Source organism: Mus caroli, chromosome 15 (assembly GCF_900094665.2).
Source record: "Mus caroli chromosome 15, CAROLI_EIJ_v1.1, whole genome shotgun sequence".
Classification (NCBI taxonomy): domain Eukaryota; kingdom Metazoa; phylum Chordata; class Mammalia; order Rodentia; family Muridae; genus Mus; species Mus caroli.
In genome coordinates, this window is record NC_034584.1 from 48,988,773 (window position 1) to 49,012,488 (window position 23,716).

The following is a 23,716-nucleotide window of genomic DNA, read 5'->3' on the forward strand; positions in this document are numbered from 1 at the left end:
TTTAAACAAATCCTTGACTTTTTCTTACTTTTTTCTGAGGAGGGAGACTGGGGACATCCTCTTGGAGACAGAGAGGAGGAGGAATGGGATGGGGAACTGTTAGAGGGCTGACCGGGAGGGGGATAACAGCTGGACTATAAAAAAAGATTAAAGATAAATATTTTTTATAATCTCATATATATAGATACATATACATACATACATACATACATACATATGATTTTCTAATTTGAAACAGATAGGTTTCATTACAACACCTTTATAGCCAATATCCTTGTACTTTGTTCATATATACTCCATCTTATTAGTTGTTTACACACCTCCATCCAATCATTTGTTGGTTCCCTCCCTCTTCCTCATCATGTCACACACACATACACAAACACACATATTTGTATATATATTTACATGAATATATATTTAAAATTTAAATTCTGCATATGAAAGGAAACATACAGTAATTTTTCTATCCCTTTTGGCCCTCCTTTCCCTGTATTTTAGACCCCTTCTTCCTCCTTCATTGTTGCCCTCCTTTGCCTTTGCATATATGTGTACATATATATTATGTATGGCCATGTACATATATGTGTACTGTACATATTTGTGCATAAACATCCCTTGAGTATCCACCAGGAGTGGTAGAGCTGGGTCATACAGTAACACTGGTTTAGTTTTACAGGGCGCATGCCCTCTGATTTCCACAGTCACAGCACCATTCCCATCAGCATGCGTAAGCACTGTTCTTTGCCCACACTGCCCATATGTATTGTTTGGCATTATCAAGATAGCCAGAAATAGCACTACTTTATAACTTAAAAATGCACAAAAGTCAAGTCTGTGCAGATAAAGTTTACTGGAACACAGCAAAGTGCATTTATGTATTGTTTATAGTTGCTTCCAAATGTTAACAAAATAGCTAGAGACTATGGCAAAGCCTGAAGAGTTTACTATCCAGCTTTTTAGAGGAAACCATTGTCAACCCTGATATAAGAAGTAACAGCTGGGGCTCCCATTGTTTGTCAGCCTATCAAGCAATGGCTAACATTTTCAATCATCGGCATCTGAAAGAAGTCAAAATGTGGGGTTTCATTAGAAATTTGTTGATATTTTCAAATATTAATAGCCAACTTAATTTTTTAAATGTGTGGGCTCAACCAACCAATTCATCACTTGTTCCTGGTCTACAGGGGACCATTTGAGAAAGGCTGATGGGGATCATGTGTACTTTAATAATTTTAACTAATGAGATACATATAGTAGAAGCAATTTATTATGGCTAAGTCTTCCTTCATCTGCTGCTTTCAATTTCAAATGTGTTCATAATTCAGTTTCCTAAGATGTTAGTTCCTTCCCTCTCAATAGCCTGTAAAGCTTTTCCCATCCTAAAGTAGACAAACCCTCCTTAGTGTATATCTCCTTCTCACAGTCTCTCCTGTGTCTTTTCCTACCCACGTTTCTCCACAGGGCATCTCTACACACTGTCTTGGGATCATCATTTTCTCTGCATGGCAACCCACTCTGACCATTTTTCAGACCAATCCATTGAATTTTCTTTCAAACAGTCCAGGAGACATTTCAAATTCCAGTCGAATTTGCCTGCTCTCTGGAATTTAATTTCACTGACAAACTCCAGTATTGTGGAAGTCTTTCAGAGTTAGAAAGATGAACTGAGGACCTAAGCTCTGATTCCTGGAGGGTCTACCATGGGAGCTTCCATCTGTAATCCTAGCATTCTCATGGCAAAATAGGAGGTGAGGTCAAGAAAATCTCTAGAAGCCCACAGGCCATGCATAGCAGTCAACAAGAGACCCTGTCTAAAATGAGGGCAGTGCCATCCGTGCCTCCAACATTAACTGACACCTACATGCCTGGGTATACCACCCGTGGTTTGGATTCCCTCTTCACTGATCTCCTCATAGTCTTCACCAGCACGATTTACTAACACTCCAAGCTCTGCCTTTCGAAACTGACTTACTTTCTTTTTGCTGCCTTCCAGCTCTGCCTCTCTAAAAGTCTTAGTTAGAGACTCCATTCTCTCTCTCTCTCTCTCTCTCTTGCCAACTACTGAATGTAAAAAGACTCTGACTTATGTCTATTCCTTTATTCATTCTGTCATTGAATCTCTTTTTCACTGCCAGAGCTTTCCATCCTCAAGGCTAATGAAACTGGCGGCATCTTCATTCTTCACCCAAAGACAGCAAAAGCCTTCACTGCCTGCCTACCCAACTGAACTCAGAAAGTGCTTTCCAACATAGTTTATGTAAGTGTCCAGCATCAAGATGCTAAAGAGCGATGCAGAATGGATAGACTAAAGTTTAAATTCTTTCTGTGCGTTCTTTTGTTACTTGAGTTCGGCCAACCCATTCTATCTGGGCGGCAACCTCCCAGTTCCAAAGCCAGCCTGAGAATGCTGCAGGAAACTGAATCCAGCTTCCTAGGTGTGCTGCGATTGCAGAAGTCCAGCATCTGCAAGCTTTAAGGACACTGGCTTCTTCATGTTTCTGTAGGAAGAACATCTCATCAGCCTTCACTTACCTTATCAGGATTCACTTCTTATGCTTCCCTGAAAGGCAGGTTAGCTTCCGCCTTATCTTCATGACCTAGGACAAGAGATTTTGACCAAATAACTCTATCCCCCCCCCTCTCTCTCCCTCTCTGACTGTCTCTGTCTCTCCCTCTCCTTTCCCCTCCCCCCCCCTCTCTCTCTCTCGTGTGTGTGTGTGTGTGTGTGTGTGTGTCCATGAACACACATGCGCGTGCATGTATGAGACCTCTTTGATCCAGCATTGCAGAGGTTATGAGCCACACCTGACATAAGTGCAGGACACTGAGCTCAGGTCCTCTGCAAGAGCATTATGTTCTCTTAAGCACTGAGCCATCTCTCCAGTCCTGACTTTTCTCACTTGTAAAATGACTTTAATATGAAACTCAGAATTGTTGTGAGTAATGAAAGAGTTTACATATCTATATACTCACTGGATCATATTAGGGTCATCTTTAATGTCCTTGTGAAAGTGTGGTAGCTCTTTCTCATTAAATGTATTTTAACACATATTCGTGACCCAAGGTAATGCGTGAGCACTGAAATTAAAAGCTATTTTCATATTTGCAACATGTAACTAAATCTGAGCACTAGTAAATGTTTGATTAAGTTTGCTATTAAATAAATTTGGTTTGGGGGAAAACACTGGATCAATCATTATGATCCTAGCCTTGGTTGTGAAATTGACTACATCTGGAGTTCTCTAAAATGCAAGCAGCTGGGCACACCTGTGAGGAATTTTTCTTGATTGGATTGTTTTAAGTAGGAAGACCCACCTAAGATCTAGATCATATTTGAATAGAAGACCCAGTCTAAGTCTGGGTCATACCTACTGGTGAATGAAACACAGACATCCTCTCAGGATGCTGCAGAGAGCCCCTCTCAGATGTTCAGGTAAATATTTATCATTCTGGTTCTCTGTAAGGAAAATACTTAGAGCTTGGGAAGATGAACTACAGGGACAGTGCACAGTGAGTTGAAGTTATTTCTCCATCAGTATGAGGGCCAGAAGTCTAGAACAACTGAATCCGTATAAAGGCTGGGTGGGCATGGCAGCCCAAATACCCTTAGTCTGGTGCACTGTAGGTAGACAGGGACTGGGTTCCCCTGGGCAAACTGGCTTGTCAGACCAGCCCTAAATGGCAAGTTCCAGGATCAGCTGAGAAACTTGGCCATAGTATGTAAGGTGAATATTGTGCGTATCACTGGAGAAAGACAGCTAACATCAACCTCTGGCCTCCACTTGTACCTGTATATACTTGTACACATACCCACACACATGTGAACATGCATACACACATACATGAATACCACACATGCATACACACAGAGAAACTTTACCAAAAAAATGCTAAATGGATTTAAAAGCCTTTAAAACTTCAAGTTAGCTTTAAAAGCAGAGTGGTGGAGAATAGTGAGCTGGAAGACAGCAGAACTGAGATGAAACAGACGGAAAAAGATGGCCGACAGCACATGCTCATTAAATCAGAAACATGTACAATGTAAGACCCTGAAATAACCCAGAACATCTGAAGAAAGAATAGCCTTATGCATTCTAAAAATGATGAAAACTGTGAACTCATGGGTCCCTAAGCAAAAGAAATGAAAATAAATAAATAAATAAATGAGAGAAAGAGAGAGAAAGTGAAGACCCATCAGAATCAAGTTGCTTAAAAATGACCAAAAAATTTGTTTTTTAGAAGCAACCAGAGGAAAAAGAGGTCAAACCCCAGAGTGGCAGCATTTCCATCAGAAATAAAGCATGCCAGAGGACAATGAAGCAACATGTCTCAGGCACTGAAAGAAAGAATTGCCAACCTAGAATTCTTCACCCACTTAAAATATCTTTAAAAGTCAAGAAGTGAAATAAAGACCTTTCAGTCAGACAAAAGGCCAACCATCAGTGGCGAAATACATTTTATTCGTAGGTCAGGGTGTTCCAGATAGGTGAGGATGTTAACACTAAATAATGTGATCAATAGAGCCAACAAAAATTCCAATAGATTTTTTTTTTTTTCTAAAAAATGGTAAGCCAGTTTTAAAGTTTGCATGGAAGCACAGAGAACTCCAGCTGACTGGATATATAGGAAAGAAGAGAGCCAGAAGGCTGGCAATGCTTCCATTTGAAGTTATTATGAAACCATGGTAATTCAAATAGAATGTGCCAGAGTAAGCAGTAGGCAGACAGATCAATGGGAGAGAGTGAGTGAAGAAACAGAACAGCATCTACACACATGACTGGATTGTGACTAGAGTGGAAAATGAAGATGAGAAGAGCGAGCGAGTTGCTTTGGGGCAGCTATAGCACCACTCCAAGGCTGGGGGACATCCTACAAGAGGAAGAAGCAGAGAGACTTATATGAGACAGGGGATGAGGGCATTACAGTCAAGAGATGTCTTCTAGACAAAGATGTTAGCATCATGAGCTCTCTGTAGATATGAATGATGCTTATGCATGACCCAGCTTTTCAACATCTCCTCATGGGTGGGGAGAGGCCCACGGGGCTTGGTCCTTCCTACCTGAGGGAATGGTGTTGGGAGAGGATGTCGTTTCTCTCAGTGGTGTAGCCACTGATAAGATGCTCTTGCTCCCACTAATAACCCCCACCCACACTCGGCAAGGAAGTCTAATCAATCTCAGTGGGCAACACACCCAAAGAAGTCATAAAAGAGGGAGGGGGTTGTTAAGAAGTGTCCCAGGGGAGAGGAGGCTTAAGAGAGGAGGGGAAGGGAGTGTGAGAAGAGTAACTTTAAAATGCAGATGAAAACATGTGGCTCTTCACATACAAAAAAAATAAAAAGAGCTCAGGCACATAGCTTATATGACACCAACGTACAAAAGTAATAGGAAGTGAACCATGAGTCTAAAATAAACTATGCAAACTTCCAACTCCTAGAATAAAACAAAGGGAAAACGTTTGGCCATGTTGGATTAGACAAATATCTCTTAGATTCTTAACCAAATTTGAATGTAGTAAAAATCAAAATAATAAATTGGACTTCATCACATTAAAAAAAAAAAAAAAAAAAAAACCTCTAATCTGAAGCTGGAAAGATGGCTCATTGGTTAAGAGAATTGACTGCTCTTTAAGAGATCCTGAATTCAATTCCCAGCAATCACATGGTGGCTCACAACCATCTGTTAATGGGATCCAATGCCCTCTTCTGGTATGTCTGAAGGCAGCTCCAGTGGACTTGTATACATAAAATAAATAACTAATTCTTAAAAATCCTTTAATCTTCATAATACAATATAAAAAGTGAAAAGATGAATCTCAGACTGGAAAAATCATCTTTGCAAACTATATGCAAGAGATCTAAATTTAGGCTAAAGACCTCTTAAACATCTTTAAAAGCAACTGAAGTTTTCACAAGACCACAGTCCTCTAACAGAAATCTCCTGAGTGAAATGTGTGTATGGTGAATGATCATATGACAAGATGCTCGCCACTGCTAGTCCTGAGGAAGAACATAAATGGCTGGCCTTGGTGGCACATACCTGTAATTCCAGCCCATGGGGTAGAAGCAGGAGAATCATTGTAAGTTCAAGAGCAGCCTGAGCTGAGCTACACAGCAAGTTCCGGCCAGCCAGGCTATATAATAAGGCTCTATCTCAAAAGAAAAAAAAAATCAGTGAAATACTACTATTAACCTATTAGAATTTCCAAAAGTAGACTACTCATATCAAGAACTGGAAACGTGAGACCATGAAGCTCTCAAACATGGCTCATGGGAATATCAAATTCAACCACTTTGGCAATGAATTTGACACTTATGTAAAAAAAAAAAAATTAAATTGTATCCATTTACCATAGGATCAATCCACTCCACACCTAAGTTTTTACTGAAGAGAAAGGAAAACAAATCCCATATGCAAAAAGTTATACACATGTTCTTAACAATGTGGCTCTTTTGCAATAGCTGAAACTTGAAAATAATCCAAGTGTCCACCAACAGATGACTAAGCCAACGGGTTGCATCTATAGAACAGAATGCTGCACAATTAAAAAAAAGAATGGACGATGGCTTGTACAATAATCTAAATGAGTCTTGGAAAAACTATACTGAAACAAACCAGGAACCAACTCGTAACTACTTAAGTATTCCATTAGTAAAAAAACAAAAAATGCTATATGCCAACTCTTCTATGGTAATATAGCTGTAGGTCAAAGTCTGAGGGTTATGCGTGGAGGTGGATTGGCTTGAGAATATGAAAGGTTGCTGTGCGACACAAGGAAGCGTCTGGGGTGTTGTTCTAGCTTGCTTTCTACTTTGGTGATAAAACACGAACCAAAATCAGCTAGGAGAGGAAAGGCACTAATTTCTGCTCGCAGGTTCTGCTCGCAGGTTCGTCCTCAAGGAAAGCCAAGGCGGGAGCAGAAGCAGAGACCACGGAGGAATTCTTACTAGCTTGCTTTTTTTTTTTTTTTTTTTTTTTTTAAATACAACCCAGGGCCATTTTCCCAGAAGTGTCATTTCACTACTCCTAGCAAGCTGGGCCCTTCCACATCAGTCATCAAGAAAATACCCCCAGAGACTTGTCAACAACCAGCCAATCTGACGGAGGCAATTCCTCAATTAAAGTCCCCTCTTCCCAGGTGACTCCAGCTTGTGTCAGTTTGACTGATTGAATGAATAAATAAATAGCCAAGCAGCACAGGTATGGTGGATATATTTTACTAACTTGGTGTCACAGATGTACATATGTGTAAAAGTTTATCAGAATGTATTCTTTACATATGTGCCGTTTATTTGTGTCAGTTTTACCTCAACACGGTTGGAATTAGAGAGCAATGAAGAAGAATGGGAAGAAGAGAAAACAAAAGAGGGGGGAAGGAAGAGGGGAAAGAATGAAAAAGAAAGAAGAAGAAGAGGTGAAAGATGAGAAGGAAGGGCGATAAAGAGAATGTCGAAGAAGTAAGAGAAGAAAAAAAAAAGTCAGGACTCACTTTTTCCACATTTCCCTCCAACTAGCACCCGTTGCCAAGAGGTCAAGGACACAGGCTTCCTAGAAACACAGCCCAAACAGGAACCACTACCACCCTAGGATGGACCTCCAGCAAAGTTCTCTACCCCAGCTCATAAACTTGAACATCTGAATTGTGTTTGTCACTGCCTCAAACAATCGCTGGCTTGGAAGCCACAGGAGATTACCCATTGCCATCCCTACCTCCCACCCACAGGGCAGCCCAATCCGAATTCAACAGGGAAACAGAACAACAGAGTTGCAGTGAGAGAAGTGTAAACAGGAGAGGTCATCTGGGTCTCCCACAACCACCCTCTCCCCAGCCACCACAAGGAACAATGGTACAGGAAGCTGGGGGTTGAGGCTCTCAGGCAGTTACGCAAACCAAGTTGGCACCCAGCAAGGCTTTTGTTCAGAGATTTTTTTTTTTAAAGAGTCAACCCTCTTAAAAACAATTCAGTGTTTTCTCCCTTGGGAAAGCATGTGGCTGTTTTCAGTGAGATCATTCTAGAGAGGCAGATTCTGAGCCCATCCGCTGGGCTAGGACCACCATGCTAGTGAGTGGCTAGCAACTTGCTCAATGGGAGCATGAATGGACTAAGGACTCCATATATTTAAAAAAAAAAAATTCCCAACTTAAAATAGTCTTCTAGACCTCATTTTTAATAGAGTCCCTGTCCATTCAGAGACTCTCATAAGTAACCCCACAATTAATGGCATGTATTTATATGCAAAGCCACTTACTTGAAATATACAGGGGTTGAGTTCTCTCTGGGCATTAAGTTTGTTTATGAGAAAGAAACTTTGATCCAAGAATAAAAATAGAGCAGCGGGATTCAAGTAAATTTACCCTGCTCTCTCCAGGAGCCTCAGGTTTAACCCATCTTGGGATGAGTTCAATCTCAGGTGACAGAAATCTATCTTCACAAGCAGCTCACAATGAACTATTGTTCCCGTCAGTGACACTCTGGGGAGATAAGCAAAGCTCTCATAAGTGGACCCTTTTGTTGGGTTTATTCTTGTGTGGGTTACTACCCAGAATACACGGTGTAATTCCTACCTACTCAGGTCAATATGCAGAAATCTTAAGTCAGGTCTCATCACATCCTACATGAGACTTCTCAGTTATGCTCACTGCACAGGGAACGGGATCAAGACACCTGGTATCAGAACTCCTTTGGAACTGGCCTGTTCCCTGCCTACCTAGATGCCACTGTGTACGTTCAAGGGACATCCTTTTCAGATTGTCATAAGCCTTCAGATCTGAGATTTTTTTCCTACCATTTGTATTTCTTTCCAGTCTCTGTTTCCCTGGAGGGCACCTCTTCTCATCTTCCTAATCTAAACTAGAATGTTCTCTCCAAGGTCATTTCCTTTCCACAGCCTTGACACTCACTCCCCTTGCATGTGTGCCACTTTAACACCTTAAATAGCATCTTCCACTCACTTAGAAAATAAGTTTTATGGGGTCAGGAACCATGTAGGTTTTTATTCACTGTTTTATCCCTACTGACCTGTGTAAGTGCTGGATAAGATGTTTATTACCAAACGACCAAATACAGAATGGATGAAGAACCGAATTCATGCTCATTTCTGCACTACTGGTTCTCTATTCCAAACTCCAAGACCACTTACCACTCACACCTCATTCTCGCCCAGTCCATAAAAATCTTCCCCAGCCTTCCTGTTTGTCAAGGAAGGCATACAACACAAGGCATACCACGTAGCAGAGACATGCCTGCAACCGTGAGTACCCAATAAACGGAGGGCTAAATTTGGTAAGCGCACAGACACTTCTTCCTTCCAAGGTAGACTTGGAGCCCTGCTTCTCAGATGTCACTGTTCCTCTATCATCTCTGAATGTTCACACACTCCTGGCAGCAGCTTTTGATGCCATGCTGGTTTTCCTCACTTGACACGGTTCCTTCCCTTTTTCTTAAATTAGTGCATTTTAAAGGAATATTTATAAAAATTGAAAAACTCATTTCATCTACTGAAGGTCCAGTTGTGATCATCACAACAGTGATAGATTTAAACAGAAATAGATTTAAAAGGACCAGTTGTGATGACCACTACAGGGGAAATAAAGCCATATGCTTCTATTTAATTAAAAAAAAAAAAAAAAAAAGACCAGTAGTTGTTGGCAATGCAACAGTATTATTGTCGACGTTAACAAGACAACTTCATCTTTCTCCACGATTTGATTAACAATATTTAATGACCTCTTGGCTTTGTTCATCAACTATGTATGTGCATAGTTGATGTATATCTATGTGATCGTACAGTACCATAACTATGTGCTTTATTTAAAAGTTATTTAAACCCACAACCCATTCATACTCTTCTGACATTGCACGGTGACCTTATGCCCTTGGCAATTCTTCTCTGCCTTGGTTGGTTGACTACACACATATTTACATCTAGAACTCAATTCAACTTACATTTTTCTCTTTACATTCTCTATCATTGCTGGGTGAATGCTGGGTGAATTATTTGTTTGTTTGTTTATTTATTTATTTTATATGAGTGTTCTGTCTTCACACACATCAGAAGACGGAATCAGAAATCACTGCAGATGCTGTGAGCCACCGTGTGGGTGCTGGGAATTGGACTCGGGATGGCTGGAAGAGCAGTCAGTGCTCTTAACGGAGACTCATTGCTCTAGCCCCTAGGTGGATGTTTTGAATAGAATATATGATTGATAAAGTTTTTATTCTTGTAGGTTTGGGAGTTGAACAGTGTCTTGCACATGTTCAATCAACTAATGATACATCCTTAACTCCATTAAACAATTGAGGTTGAATCTACTATGGAGAATTTTGAACTGAATCAATCAAGAGACTTTTTTTTTTTTCAAAGTTGAAATACCTTACAAAACAATTATGTTTTCCCCGGCTCTGGTTTGTTTTAACTCTGCCCTTCTGGCTTCCAGTACGCATGTACCTATACCATCATCTAGTCAAATATCAAGGAAGCAGCTGGGAAGAGGACCCAATGCAAGAGAAACGGGGCCCTCGCGCGCATGCACACACCTGAGGGAAAGCTCCAGATTTGCAAAAGAAACAAAGGCCAGACAGAACCAGGGAAAATCTGAATGTGTGATTTATTATATTTAAGATTGGTCTATAAGGCTTAAATATGTCTGTCAAAGTTAACCGCAGATGAATGCACCTTTACAAAATCAGTCTTTCAATACAGAACAGGACTACACGTGGTGACTGGGCACTGGAAACCTAGTATTTCCTCAATGCACATATTCAACTGGCAGCACCATGTAGAAGCTTCTACTTGGATCACGAGCTTCAGTGTTCACTATAAACTCTGCTCAGAACACAACTCTGTCTACATCAAGAATTAGAGGAGAAAAACAGCACAGTCATTCAGGCTTAATATGTCAGATTTGGTACAGGATTAAAATACTACGTGGTTTTTTTCATTTGTTTCTCTGTTTGTTTATGTCCTGGCTTCAAATTAATAAATACAAACACCATATAAAAATATACACCAGTTGCTAAGACTACACTGCCCAGGCCCAGGAAGTTAAATCTCGCTCTCATATGTATGCAGGTATGTCTTGAGGGTCAGAATTTCCGAATAGCTACGGCTAGTCTTCCGGTAGAAATCCAGACCGGTGAGATGCTCGATGTCCCTCACCCGAGCTGTGTGCATCTTCATGAGTTCCTCTACCCACTTCGACTCATCCTCGGAACTCTGCAAGGGAAGGGAAGCAATCAGGTTTTTCTAGACAAGGTTAGACTAGGTCATTTTCTGCACACACACCCAAGCATATTGTTCCCACCAGACCCTCGTATCTCTACTGAATTCTGTCAGGAATGCACCACAAATACCCCTCCTGGCCTGTAGACATTCTCACAGTGATAAGGTGTACCAAACAAATGAGAAATGTTGTGTGAAAAGGTGTTGTTCTCACTGGTTTCTCAGAACACAAATCAAAATGGGGAAAATCATTGACCCTGCAGAATCTGATCGGGTTGCTTTTCTTCTCAGCCATCAAATGGAGGGTGGGATTCAGCACACCCTGGGATGCTCTTCTATCTCACAAAATAGGCATGGACCTTGTGCCTAGCATAGGAAACTACATGTGTATTCCTGCTCAGAGGAGCTATCACACCCATCAGTTATCTGGGTGATGACAGTTAGTGACTATCTAATAATGTGTTCAGCTTGAAACAGGTCAATTGATACACTGGGCTCTCTGTGGCCCAAAAGGTCTGAGTTGGAAAGGAGATGCCACTGTTTCCTAGCTTCTGTGACTTCGTGAGGCTACTTACTCCACGGAGCTTCATTGATTGACAAGGCTGCTAACTAATGCTTACATCGACAGCATGCTGGGAGGTGGGGAAAAAATTTATAAGGAGAGGAAGAAAGGAAGGGAAATTTAGACAATAGTAAACCACCAAAGAAAGGAAGGGAATGTCCTTCTGTCTTAGCCATTCATATAAAACGGCTTTGTGTGTGGTGGGGGCTGGAGGGAACTCTAGGCTAAAACCATACAGAACAACAGAACAATGTATTTCATGTCTCATTTGAAACTAAAGGATAATTCAAATGAAGAAACCCCATTTCTCAAAAATATTTCAATTTGGAAGAAACATTGGGGAAAAAATAATAAGAACCAAGTATCCTATGAATAAAGCAAAAGTACCATTCATTTGTAGCCAGGGACAGGAAGGCCTTCACAAATAACACCACTACCTAATGCCTCTGGATTTAAGTGTCCAGCAAGAGTCTTTAGAGGAATGTACAGAGTGCTACAGAGCCCAGGACCAAGAACCTTCAGATGCCCTTGCCTACCTCTCAACTGCTAGTGAGCTCAGTGAACCAACTGTTGAGGCCCATGAACCTGCAAAGGGTTTCTCAGAAAGCTCCAACCCACACCGACCAGAACCAAGAATGACAGTGGCTCATGCCAAGTCTAAATATGTATCGTGAGCTTGTTGGTTCAGGAAACCAATGCCTGGCCATTCCAGGCAAAATGTAGAAATGACTTTGCAAGCAGATGAGAGGATTCAGGCCTTTCATAACCTCCTACCTAGCCTAACAAAGATTTTTGCAACTCCCAGTATAGTCAAACCTAAATTTAGCTCTACCCACAATGCTACTGACCAGTCCTCAGCATGACCATGTAATTAACAAAGTAGGAGGTCTTCTGATGGGTCAAGACCCCCTCAGGGAAAGCATGAGGTTATATTTTGGAAGAATTTTCATATTTTGCTCCTTTCTTGGATTTTTCAATGGTCAGTGAGCCCAGTGTTTTCGTTGTAAATGCAGTATATGAATGTGTGGACAGGGTTGGAAAAGTTTTCCTAATTCAAAACTATGACAAATCAGAAAGATAAGAATTCAAGGCTGAAAACCTGTCTCTTTCTACTTCTTTCCTTGAGACATAAATTGCCAGGAATATTCTCTTCTGCACATGCTGAAACCTTGTCTCTAATTTGCCATAAGGCAATTTACAATACACCACATGCAAATAAAACATAATTTGCATTTATACTACATGTAAAGAAAATATATTTGCTGAAAATATATTTACTGATGAAGCTAGTAGTACAAGATACAAAACTGATAAAATTCATATATAGTTCATATGTGCCAAAATAGGAAAGAAAAAGCTTTAAAAATAACTAATAGAATATTAATATAACCCAAACTACAATCCACAATTGTTTTTATGCTATAGGTATTTATTCTTTTTAAAGTTCCATTTTTTTTATTTGTATATGTATAAGGGTTTTGTGTGCATGTTTCAGCACCACCTATGTGTGGTTCCACAGAAGCCCAAAAAAACATCCAGTGCCCTGGAACCAGGCTCATAGATGGTTGTTAGCTACCACATGGGTGCTGGGAATTAAACCCCAGTGCTCTAGAAGAGCAACCAGTGTCCTTAACCTCTGAACTGCTTCCATAACCCTAGCTTATTTTTTTTTCTCCTGTCCTTTCTCCTAAACTTTCTCCCAAAGAAGGTCTATAGACTCAAGTCACAGTAGTTTTAAAAGTAAACTTAAAAAATAGGAGTAGTTGCTATTGGACTTAAGATTCTTAATAAAGAAGTATGCTGGCCATGATATCTCTGGAAGAACTTCCAAACTTTCTGTAGGTTCAGTGATCAGAGGAAGACTCCTTGGAACAGAAGTACGTACGGATTTCATTTCCTGGGTGAAACCCTTTGTCACCTAGAACTTTCATGGCATTAAATTTGGAACAAGCTTTGAAACTCACCGTTGTCACATTCCTGCAAAGACTAGAATCCCAAGTACTGAGATGTACTTTAAATAGCCTGCTATATGTATAACTGCCTATAGAACCTTTACTTTATCTTTCAAATTCACAGCAATTTTGAGTTTCATTTCACATGCGTGTAGTCTACCTCTCAACTGGCTTTTAGTAGGACTGAGGTTTTGTTGAGGGAGTTGTGGAGATGTTACAAGGAGTATGACATTCTCCTATGAACAAACACGGCTAAAACATCATGCCAGCAAGCTCACGGCAGCCTATTTCTCACTTTGAGTTTTCCCCTTCCTCCTCCTTTCCAACCACATAGAGGGCTCCAGAAAGCCTCCGGCCACAGCACTTCTGCCTTCCAGACTCTTTTTTTACATGCCTAAGATGACACCTCAGCTCAACTGCTGTGGACCTCAGTCCTGTGACTCTTGCCAATACCTTTTGAACACCATGGTCAACCTCCTCCAACATAATTTATCTCCTAAAAGCAAAGCCTAAAATGTTTCTCTTTTGATGAAACATTTTGTTCTTGATTATCTAATTGCACAATAAGAAAAAACTGCCAAAGTTCTCTACAGATATCTGCTAATTATCTATGGAATTTAAAATTCCGTATCTTATCAATGAACTATCATCTTTTATTAAATAGAAGTTCTTCAGAAGTTAACACAAAAGCAGGAAAAAGAAACTTTACAAGGCAATTAGATGAGGGAAACCATATATATTGAGGACCTATACAATATGTAGATCATGGCAAGTACTCAGTATGTGGTAACAACTACCTCTGCAGCTATTACAACCATCATTACTATGACTACCACTATAACTTAAATTTTTTGATTATACACAATTTTTAAAGCATCACTCATCACTTTGTAGCCTTTTGGCAAAAATCAAGTGTAAAACATTATCCCCCATCAAACCCGAATGTTTTAGATAACTGTAACTGGCTTCCTAAACCATAGTTCACAGTTCTATTCTCTCTTGAAGTCTTTATTTTGCTTTGACCACTCATGACCTAAATTCTTCATTGATAATTGAAGCCATTGTCCAAGAGTCACACGCCCATGAAGATGATGATCTTGGCTGGACCAATTGTTATGGTATTTTGCTTCTTATTGTAGCTATTTCCATTCATGTTTTATTTGCAGCCTCATATGGAAGGCTGCCTAGGAGTTTATGGCTTTTGCCTAATACAGTGTTTCCTCTTCTAGAACACTTTAATACAATTTAGGAATTTGAGTGTAATTTATTGACAAACAATCCTATTCTACAGATTTCATGCCTATTCCTTCTAGTAAGTGAAATAAATGTATATCAGCTATAAGTTCTAGACCCAAGCTTGCAGCAGAGAGTTTCCATCAAAATATAGGTACATGTAGAGATTATACGAATTGTCCCTGAGTTTTAACTCTGTACACATAGCACGGTTCCTGTCTTATTGTTAAGGACTTTTTCCTATTTAAATTTAATATATTTTAATTATTGTATAAGTATAGCTAGTTTGCTTGCATCGATATGTGTGCATTGTGTGCATGCCTAGTATCCACAGAGGCCAGAAGAGTGCATTGGAATCCCTGGGGTTAGTTCCAGACGGTTGTGAGCCATTATGTTGGTGCTGAGAATTGAACTCTGGTCCTCCAGAAGAGCAAGCAGTGCTCACATCCACAGAGCCATCTCTCTTGTCCCTGCCAAGGGCCTTTTCATTAAATCATTCTGCCTCCCACCTCTATCCACGTGACAGTAAATGTTCTTCTGTGTTTTGGAATGGCTATCACAGTTCCCATAACCAGTAGCCAAAGATAACCTGACTAATAAGTGCTACATGTATGTGTGTGTGTGTGTTTTTAAGCTTTTGTCGTATTTTCAAGCATCCACAAAAGAAGAAGTTAATACAATAATTTCCTCTGAACTCTTATTGTACCCTAACTATTATCAAAATGTTATGATTTTCTTTTTGTGAAGCTGAAAACATTCAGGTACTTCATCATTTGTCAAAATTGAACATATAAATATAACTGTGTTAAATATATACACATATATGCACATGCAACACATACAAACACACACAGAGAGAGATTGAGAATGATAAATACAGAATTATTATTATTATAGGATACCAGCTCCCTATGTATTCAATAAAGTTCTGCTTAGGTTATTTCCCCTTTCCATTCAGCTGGCTGCTCCCAATGCTTTATAATGTATTTGGTTCAATGCTGGGGACAAAAGTTAAGAAGCTAAGTATGAAAATGCATCATGGAGGACTCTGTCTCTGAACTCACATTACAGCTCTCATCATTGTCAGGTCGGTGAGGAAGGATGAAAGAAGACACAGAGAGAGGACCATCACACTTGTCTGCGGGCTGAGTGAAGTCCAGGCAGCTGGTGATGATGCTGTAGTAGTGGGTAGGGACAGGAATAGAGCTTCCTTCCACATACCTGAGTCAGGAAAGGAAATAAAGTTACAAGGCACACCAAACATTCTCTTTAAAATGCTTACCCATCACTTGTGTCTAAGACACTCTGTTAGCCCCCTGTTATATCATTAAACATAGTTGATGGTCTTCTCTATGCCTGGAATTGTCTACCTGCCTCAGCCAGGTGGGAAGAAAAAGATATCCCAAGAAAATCAAGTGGCTGGATTGAAGAGTTGGAGGCACCCAATGGTGACTAGGATAATACTAACTAGCAAAGTGCTGGAAGAGTCAATGAAAGACAAATTGTGATGGTTTGTGGGTGCCAGGATATGGAATTTAGGAGCTATTCCATGGAAGCTTTGGGGAATGTGGAGCATCATATTAGATTTGTGTTTCAGAAACATCACTATCATAGATATAGAAATTGGTCTAGAATCACAAGACACTGGGTGTAGAGGAAAAAGAACACTTTTAGTCTACACTGAGATCTTGAATTTGGTATAAAGAAATCACTAATAGCCAAGAGCAGGGCATGAGCTCAAGGCTGTTAAATGAGCTTTCTTCAGTAGAGCAAAGTTCACAAATTTAAATGCCTCAGGAAACTTGGTGTTATTATAATTTTAATCATTTTTTAATCTTGAAATAATGAGTGAGCTTAATTTTGTTTAAAAAGTACCAAAATGATCAACAATAAATATATACTTAAGATGAAATTTCTTTTGAATTACTGAAAATACTGAAAATTATCTGTACTTCAAAGTAGCACTTTATTCCCAAAGTATCTTTGTTATTTGAACACTGTGCTGATTTCTGTTTATTTGTGCATGTATAAATGCAGTAGACTACATACTCCTTGTAAGCACAGCATTTGCCTTATCTTTTTGTATCCCAAATAGCACCAAGGGGAGAGCGATAACAAGAGTTAACCAAAGTCTATATGCAACTTTCGAATAAGACATACTGGCTCAGAATGTAGGAAAGATTCCAAAATTCTCAAAAAGTAATGAAAATGAATTAAAATCACAAGTTCTCTACTGAAGAGTTGTTGAAGAATAAATGGTCATTTCAAAAAATATAACTGATACATTTTATTGTAAGATGAAAACATGTGTCTATCACAAACATCAAATTTTCATTCTAGCTACTAAAGCCATAGTCAGTCAAAGATGGAAAACAACTAAAGATTTTAGATGAAATTCAAAGAAAAAATATTTAAGAGTATGAGCTGCTCTAGCACATGAGTATCATTGACTGGTATCTTAGAATTTAGGCATCTCACACAGAACAGGGGAAAAAAAGCTCACTGTTTAATTTCATCCTCAATGTCACGTAAGCCATCGTAATTGTAGTCAAAGATCGGTCCACTTATTACGTTGACCCCATTCCTTTCTGACGCATATTTCTTCACCAAGACCCTTTGGAAATAAGTCCAAACACCTGTGCAAAGAAACAAATCAATTCTTTCTGCCCAAATACACTTGGTTCAGACAAACTCTCTGCAGGATGCCTTCTTCGAGTGCAATGTCAGAAGCTAAGAGCTGCTGTGACTCATCAGAACCTGTTCTCGAGCGTTTTCTGTGTGGTGCACTATGAACTTGCAAAAGGGAAGATAAAAGAGAGGGGGCATTGCAAGGGAGGCAGGAAGCATAACCCAGTTAGTCAGGGAAAGTTCCCAGGGGAGGTTAAAGAGCCAAGATGTGAAAGCAGAATGAGCCCATATGTCCCAGGCGGAGAAGTGGGGACAGAGCATGCCAGATAGATAGTTACAGTGTGAGCAGGAGTATCTTAGCCATTAGGCAAAATTAAATACAAAGTCTGGGCTTCCCCACAGCACTGCATCAACTGCATGTAGTAGCAAACGACTATACCCAGCAGCCAGGAGGTAAAGACCATAGGATTTTTAGATGATTCTCAGCTTCATAGAAAGCTCAAAGGCAGCTCTGGCTGCATGGAATAACATCTCGGAAGGGGTGAGAGGCTAAGGATATAGCTAAGTGCTGTAGGGTATATATGTCTAATGTGTCTGAGAATCTGAGTTCCATGCACAGTACTGGAAAGAAGAATGGTAAATTTTTTATTGCATAGTCAATAGTCACAGTCCAGGGACTAGAACTTGGTTTTGAGGACCAGAGTTTATGGTGCTTATTCAATTCACAGAATCACTATCAACCAAGGATACTTATTCTGAAAACAAATAAATTATATGTTCAAAGAAGTTAAAATAATAATTTGCATGACCCTAAAACCATCTGAATTAATATTCCGATAAAGAAGAATATTCATAATCTTCTTCTGGATCTTAGGGTCAATATTCAGAAAACATAGGCACCCTAAAGAAGAAGGGTGCTCGTGGTCTTTGCAGACATGTTCAATAAATAAATATGGATGTTGGGAAGTAGCAAGTGACCTCTAGAGTTCAGTAAGACTCCCTCATAAAAATAATAAGCATTAAAATAGAAAGAACTGCAGGGTAGAAAAAAATGCAACTGTGGTTTAGTTTGGCTCTACCACTTCATGACCTGGGTCACTTCTTATGAGGGCAATTTCCTAATTATAAGCAAGGGCTAGATGACTCACCGGCTTCCCGCCCAGGTAGGTCATCTACAGAGAATTTATATGCAATATCTTCACAACTTATAAGCTAAACATTTGTAAGGTATTATTAAAATCAGCATGGGGGTAGAAAAGGTAAGTGGCGAATTTAAAATACTTATCTTCTAAGTAACAGTTTATTGGGTAAATAGGGTACTTACGTTTGAAGGCAGGGTACATTGGAACCATGTTGGTTACAAGGAATGCATCATATTTAGCTTCTGGGGAAGAGCTCAGATCTAAACATCAGGTGGGAGAGCAAACAGAGTCATTGCTTACCAATCTCAACATCAACAGGAAACTCAGTCTTTTAGGTCAACCCAAAGAGTTTGAAGCCGGCAGATCTATTCTTCTATTTCCCCCTATCAGCTTCTTCAAACGTCCCACTCAGTCCCTTTGCATCCTTCAACGGCTCTCAGGAAGTATTTACAGCCCACTTCTTCCTACCTAGTTCAGTCTGTAGTTCTTTGATTTCATTATTATAACCTAGACTCTTAAAAAATGTCATTAAGATAATGAGGCATAATTGTTCTCAGGAAATCACCTCTGCAGGACCGTGCCACTTAATAGCCTCCCTCCCACGCTCAGGCAAATGACTCTTATTAAACTCAATGGGCCACACACAAAAAAAATTGAGGACATGGAAATAGGAGCAGAACGGGGTGAGAAGGATCCCAGCAGGGGACAGGGTGAAAGAGACCAATGGGGGATAAAAAGTGACAAGCACTCGTCATATAACCATATGGAACTGTCAAACGAAACACCTGTCTTAAGAAAGAACTAATCGCCTAATAACTTACTATTTCTCTCAGATTCCCTTTAACAATGTGGAGGAAAACAAGTTTCCCCTGTCTAGACTTTCCCAGAAGAGCAGGATATTTGAAATCTGGCTATTTTCAGGCTTACTTGGGGGATAATCTCATAGCCTCACAAGTGCTTCCCCATGAAGAAACCCTGAAACCCTGAAATCCTAACCAACAAGCTTCAAACCCCAAAATATACCTCCCACTCTGACAAAGGTACACACACACACACACAGTGATCACAGCCCAACATGCTGCAACTTACAGGGAGGAAAAAGGAATCCATAGGACATCTGTTTATCATTTTTATAGGCTAAACAGTTCTGACTGAATCCAGGAGACACACGGACATCAGGGCGAACACAGTTGGTCAGGTGCTCTGGGATGCTAGAGACCTCAGCCTGCATGGGGAGTAAAGACACTCAGTGATGCTATTCCAGAGATGAGACCAAATGACTTCAGCAAAGCTAGAGCATCTACTTTGAACAGCCCAAACCCAAACTCACTAGCGTAGCATAGTTCTAACTTCTTTTTTAGAGCCCTTCATTTTAAATAAGCCAATAAGTTTCAAACTCTTAGTTTCCTGCAGTAGAATCTCTTTGCCAATGTCTGAAGTTAAACAATACATAAAGTGGAACTCCTACTGTTACAATGCTGAGGAAGCATAGACAGGCTGGCCTCTACTGTTGCTTATCCACCCAGCCTAGCCTATTAGCAAACTCCAAGCCAGTGTGAGAACCTGGCTCAAAAAAAAAAAAAAAAAAAAAAAAAAAAAAAAGTGTATGGGGGAGGGGGGAAGGTGCATGGCTTTCCTGAGGAACCAGGTATATACACACATACAAACACAAGCATGTACACACACAAATCCCTTTTTAGCATATATAACTATCTCTGTGTGTGTGTGTGCGCACAAATTTGCAGGTATACACACACAGGAATAAACAAGGTTGTTAGGGAAGTAGTATTCTTGTTATTTACATTTACAAATTGAAAATATATCTATCTCTAAGAACATATATTTGATATATATAACATGTATAATATATATTAAAACTACCAAATAAATTATTCTAATTTCTGACCTATAGCTTTGTATCTCATCCTCATGAAACTAAAACTCCAGTTAAAGCATTTTTTTTGTTTGGTTGGTTGGTTTTTTGTTTGTTTGTTTTGTTTTGTTTTTCGAAACAGGGCTTCTCTGTGTAGCTCTGGCTGTCTTGGAACTCACTTTGTAGACCAAGCTGGCCTCGAACTCAGAAATCTGCCTGCCTCTGCCTCCCAAGTGCTGGGCTGCCTTTTTCTATTAAAATACAAACAGAGGGCTAGAGAGGGCTCAGCAGTTTAGAGCACTTGCTGCTCTTGCAGAAGACCTGGGTTCACATCCTAGAATCCACTTGATGATTCACAACCATGCATAAATCCAGTTCCAGGGGATCCTATGTTCTATTAATTTTTTATTAGGTATTTTCCTCATTTACATTTCCAATGCTATCCCAAAAGTCCCCCATACCCTCCCCCCTACTCCCCTACCCACCCACTCCCACTTTTTGGCCCTGGCATTCCCCTGTACTGGGGCATATAAAGTTTGCAAGTCCAATGGGCCTCTCTTTCCAGTGTGTTCTACTATTTCTAAGGAGTATAAAGCATATACATACATACATACATGCAGGCAAAGCACTCACACATAAACTAAATAAATCTAATAATTATTTTTCATTCTCAGTAACTTTTGAAAAATTAAATAAAATACAAAGAAAATGCTAATTCAGGCTGAGTGGATATGTATCTGGGACTCTCTCATTTCACTAAATCCAAATTTCTCTAAAAATTAATATCCATTAAAACACACAAACAAAACCTTGGTGGTCTCTGGAACTATTGGGCAAAATGTAAACAAAGTAAGAAAAAAACAAAACCTAAAAGCATCAGTATGTTCCCTTCAACGTATTACAGGAGAAGAGTCAGAAAACTGAATGTAGTTTAAAATGTCTCGCAATGAAGCAGGAAGAAGTACTTCCTCCAAGACTGGCACTTGAGTTCAATCCCTGGACCTACAGAGTGGATAGAGAGAACCAACTCTGATAAACCACCCTTTGAGCTCTAAAGGCATGCCGTGGTGTGTATGTATACACGCGCGCGCGCGCACACACACACACACACACATACACACACACACAAAATAATATTACAATAGATGCAACAGAATGTTTCTTCAATCATGAAAAATTAAGGTAAAATTCTACTATTAATCAAAACACTCATTGTATCCAATAAAGAGTATAATCCCCAATTTTCTCAATAACCTGCTTAGAAATGGTATAAGATGTCCAGAGAGGCATTAAGAATATTTCACTGTAACCACTTTCAAAGTCCGTATGGTATAAGATATCATAGCTAGTCCGATAAAGCACTGCAGGTCGTCCATACAGGAGATGTCTCTCTAGGAAAGAAAGAAAGAAAAATCTACATTCAGTGCAACGTCAACCTTACATCACATGTAAAATATTGGAAGAGGAGTCAAGTTGCCTAGAGTTTGATAGCTTACTTAGTAGACAGTAGCTTCTCCTTAGTTTGATCAAGTTAGTTTTTCTAACACTTCTGAGATTTATCTGACCACCTAACCAAGGGTCAAAACCATAATGCTTTTGGAAAGTGTCACATTTAAAGGTCTGTATAGAAAGGAAACATCTAGTCAGTTCTAAGATAAGTCAGCTAAATGGAAAGCCAATAGGTTGGACTTTGCATAATTAAATGGTTTGACCTTTGAAGAGGTATGTCAGATTAGTCAAGGGTTCAGTTAAGAAAACTCTCTTATTGTGACTTGCAAACTGCAACTGAAATGCACATTATTTCAGCATAAAGAGAGAGGGGTTAGCATCTGTATCTTTAGGCATAGACTTAAAGAAACATGTATAGATAACACTAGCAGGGTATTTAAGAGGGCCCCTCAGTACTGAGGAGACCCTCACTATTACCAATGCACTCATGTAAGGCCCCTGAATGGGGAGTCGGGCTCCTTTAAGAAGACAGTCGCTGAAACCCTGCTTACTCTTTGAGGTGAAAGATGAGAGTTCAGTACTGAAACCTTTATTTCAACCCCCCACCCCCAAAAAAGCCTGGAGCTTGGCTCACCCACTTGGGATAGGATAAACTCCATAAATTTATGGAAACTGGGGTCCATCCGTGCCCACATATTTAGAGACTGAGGCTTAGCAAATTCACAATTCCCTAAATGATTTAGAATAAAAGCCTCTTTTACTATATTTTTATTAGAGAAACTCTGGCAGGCACTTATTAAATTATATATACATGTTGCTTTAATTAAAGTACAACCCCTCTATGCAAGTAGGGGAGGAAAAAAATGTTCACACAGTATTTCATCGAACCCTCCCAAGCAGAAGTGCTGATTTGCGGCAGAATGGCCCACACTATCCCAACGCAAGCAACTTCTGGGTAGTCTGACTTCCTGAGCCTTGCAGTAGATGTGGAAGCCTCGGTTAAGCTGCCAAACTTGGGGGTCGGCCCCTAAGAATCAGAATGTGCCATAATGTTATTAAATAAATAAAATCTAATAAGCAAATTCAAAGCCAGCAAAACCCAGCAATAGTACTTGGGGGCCATAAACCGACCCAGATTTTCCTTGCAAACTCAGAGCAAACCTTTTCTAGGCTCAACATTTCCATTAAGGCTTTTCTTGTTTTCATGTTTGCTGCCTCTGAATTTCCCGGTTTCAGCTGGAAGCAGAAGTATCAAAATTCTTTGAGAAGGTATTCTCTTTTTATCAGTTAAACTTTAAAGCTTAGCAAGTGTGGTGGTTTGACTATAAATGCCCCCATAAACTTAGATATATGAATGCTTAGCCACCAGGGATTGGCAGTATTTGAGAGGATTAGAAGGATTCGGAGCTTTGGGCTTGTTGGAGGAAGTATATCACTGAGAGTAGGGCTTTGAGTTTTGAGAAAGCCCGTGACAGGCAGGCTCACTTCACTCATTCTCTCATTCTCTTCCTCCCCCTCCCCCTCCCCTTCCCCCTCTCTCTCCTGTCTATAGATTAGGATTTAGCTCTCACCTACTTCTCCAGCACCATGCCTGCCATGCCTGCTGTCACACTCCCCAGGATGTTGATAATGAACCAAGCCTCTGACACTGT

General features: G+C 39.9%; 1 protein-coding gene across 7 annotated transcripts in view; it reads right to left on the bottom strand.

Moving 5' to 3' along the window:
* Positions 1-10,587: 10,587 nt before the first annotated feature.
* Enpp2 (ectonucleotide pyrophosphatase/phosphodiesterase 2) overlaps positions 10,588-23,716 on the bottom strand; it is a 114,111-nt gene continuing 100,982 nt past the window's right edge. For 4 of the 7 annotated variants that reach the window (XM_029469429.1, XM_021182711.2, XM_021182712.2 and 1 more), the window contains exons 20-25: positions 21,870-22,006; positions 19,832-19,967; positions 18,925-19,002; positions 17,476-17,608; positions 16,037-16,193; positions 10,588-11,219 (exon numbers count right to left, since the gene is read on the bottom strand). In XM_029469429.1, the coding sequence (XP_029325289.1) occupies positions 11,049-11,219; positions 16,037-16,193; positions 17,476-17,608; positions 18,925-19,002; positions 19,832-19,967; positions 21,870-22,006 (812 nt within the window). In that variant the 3' untranslated portion in view covers positions 10,588-11,048. Of the gene's footprint in view, positions 11,220-16,036; positions 16,194-17,475; positions 17,609-18,924; positions 19,003-19,831; positions 19,968-21,869; positions 22,007-23,225; positions 23,301-23,716 lie in introns of all 7 variants that reach the window. The other 3 variants (XM_029469428.1, XM_029469427.1, XM_029469430.1) reach the window with 1 other exon arrangement.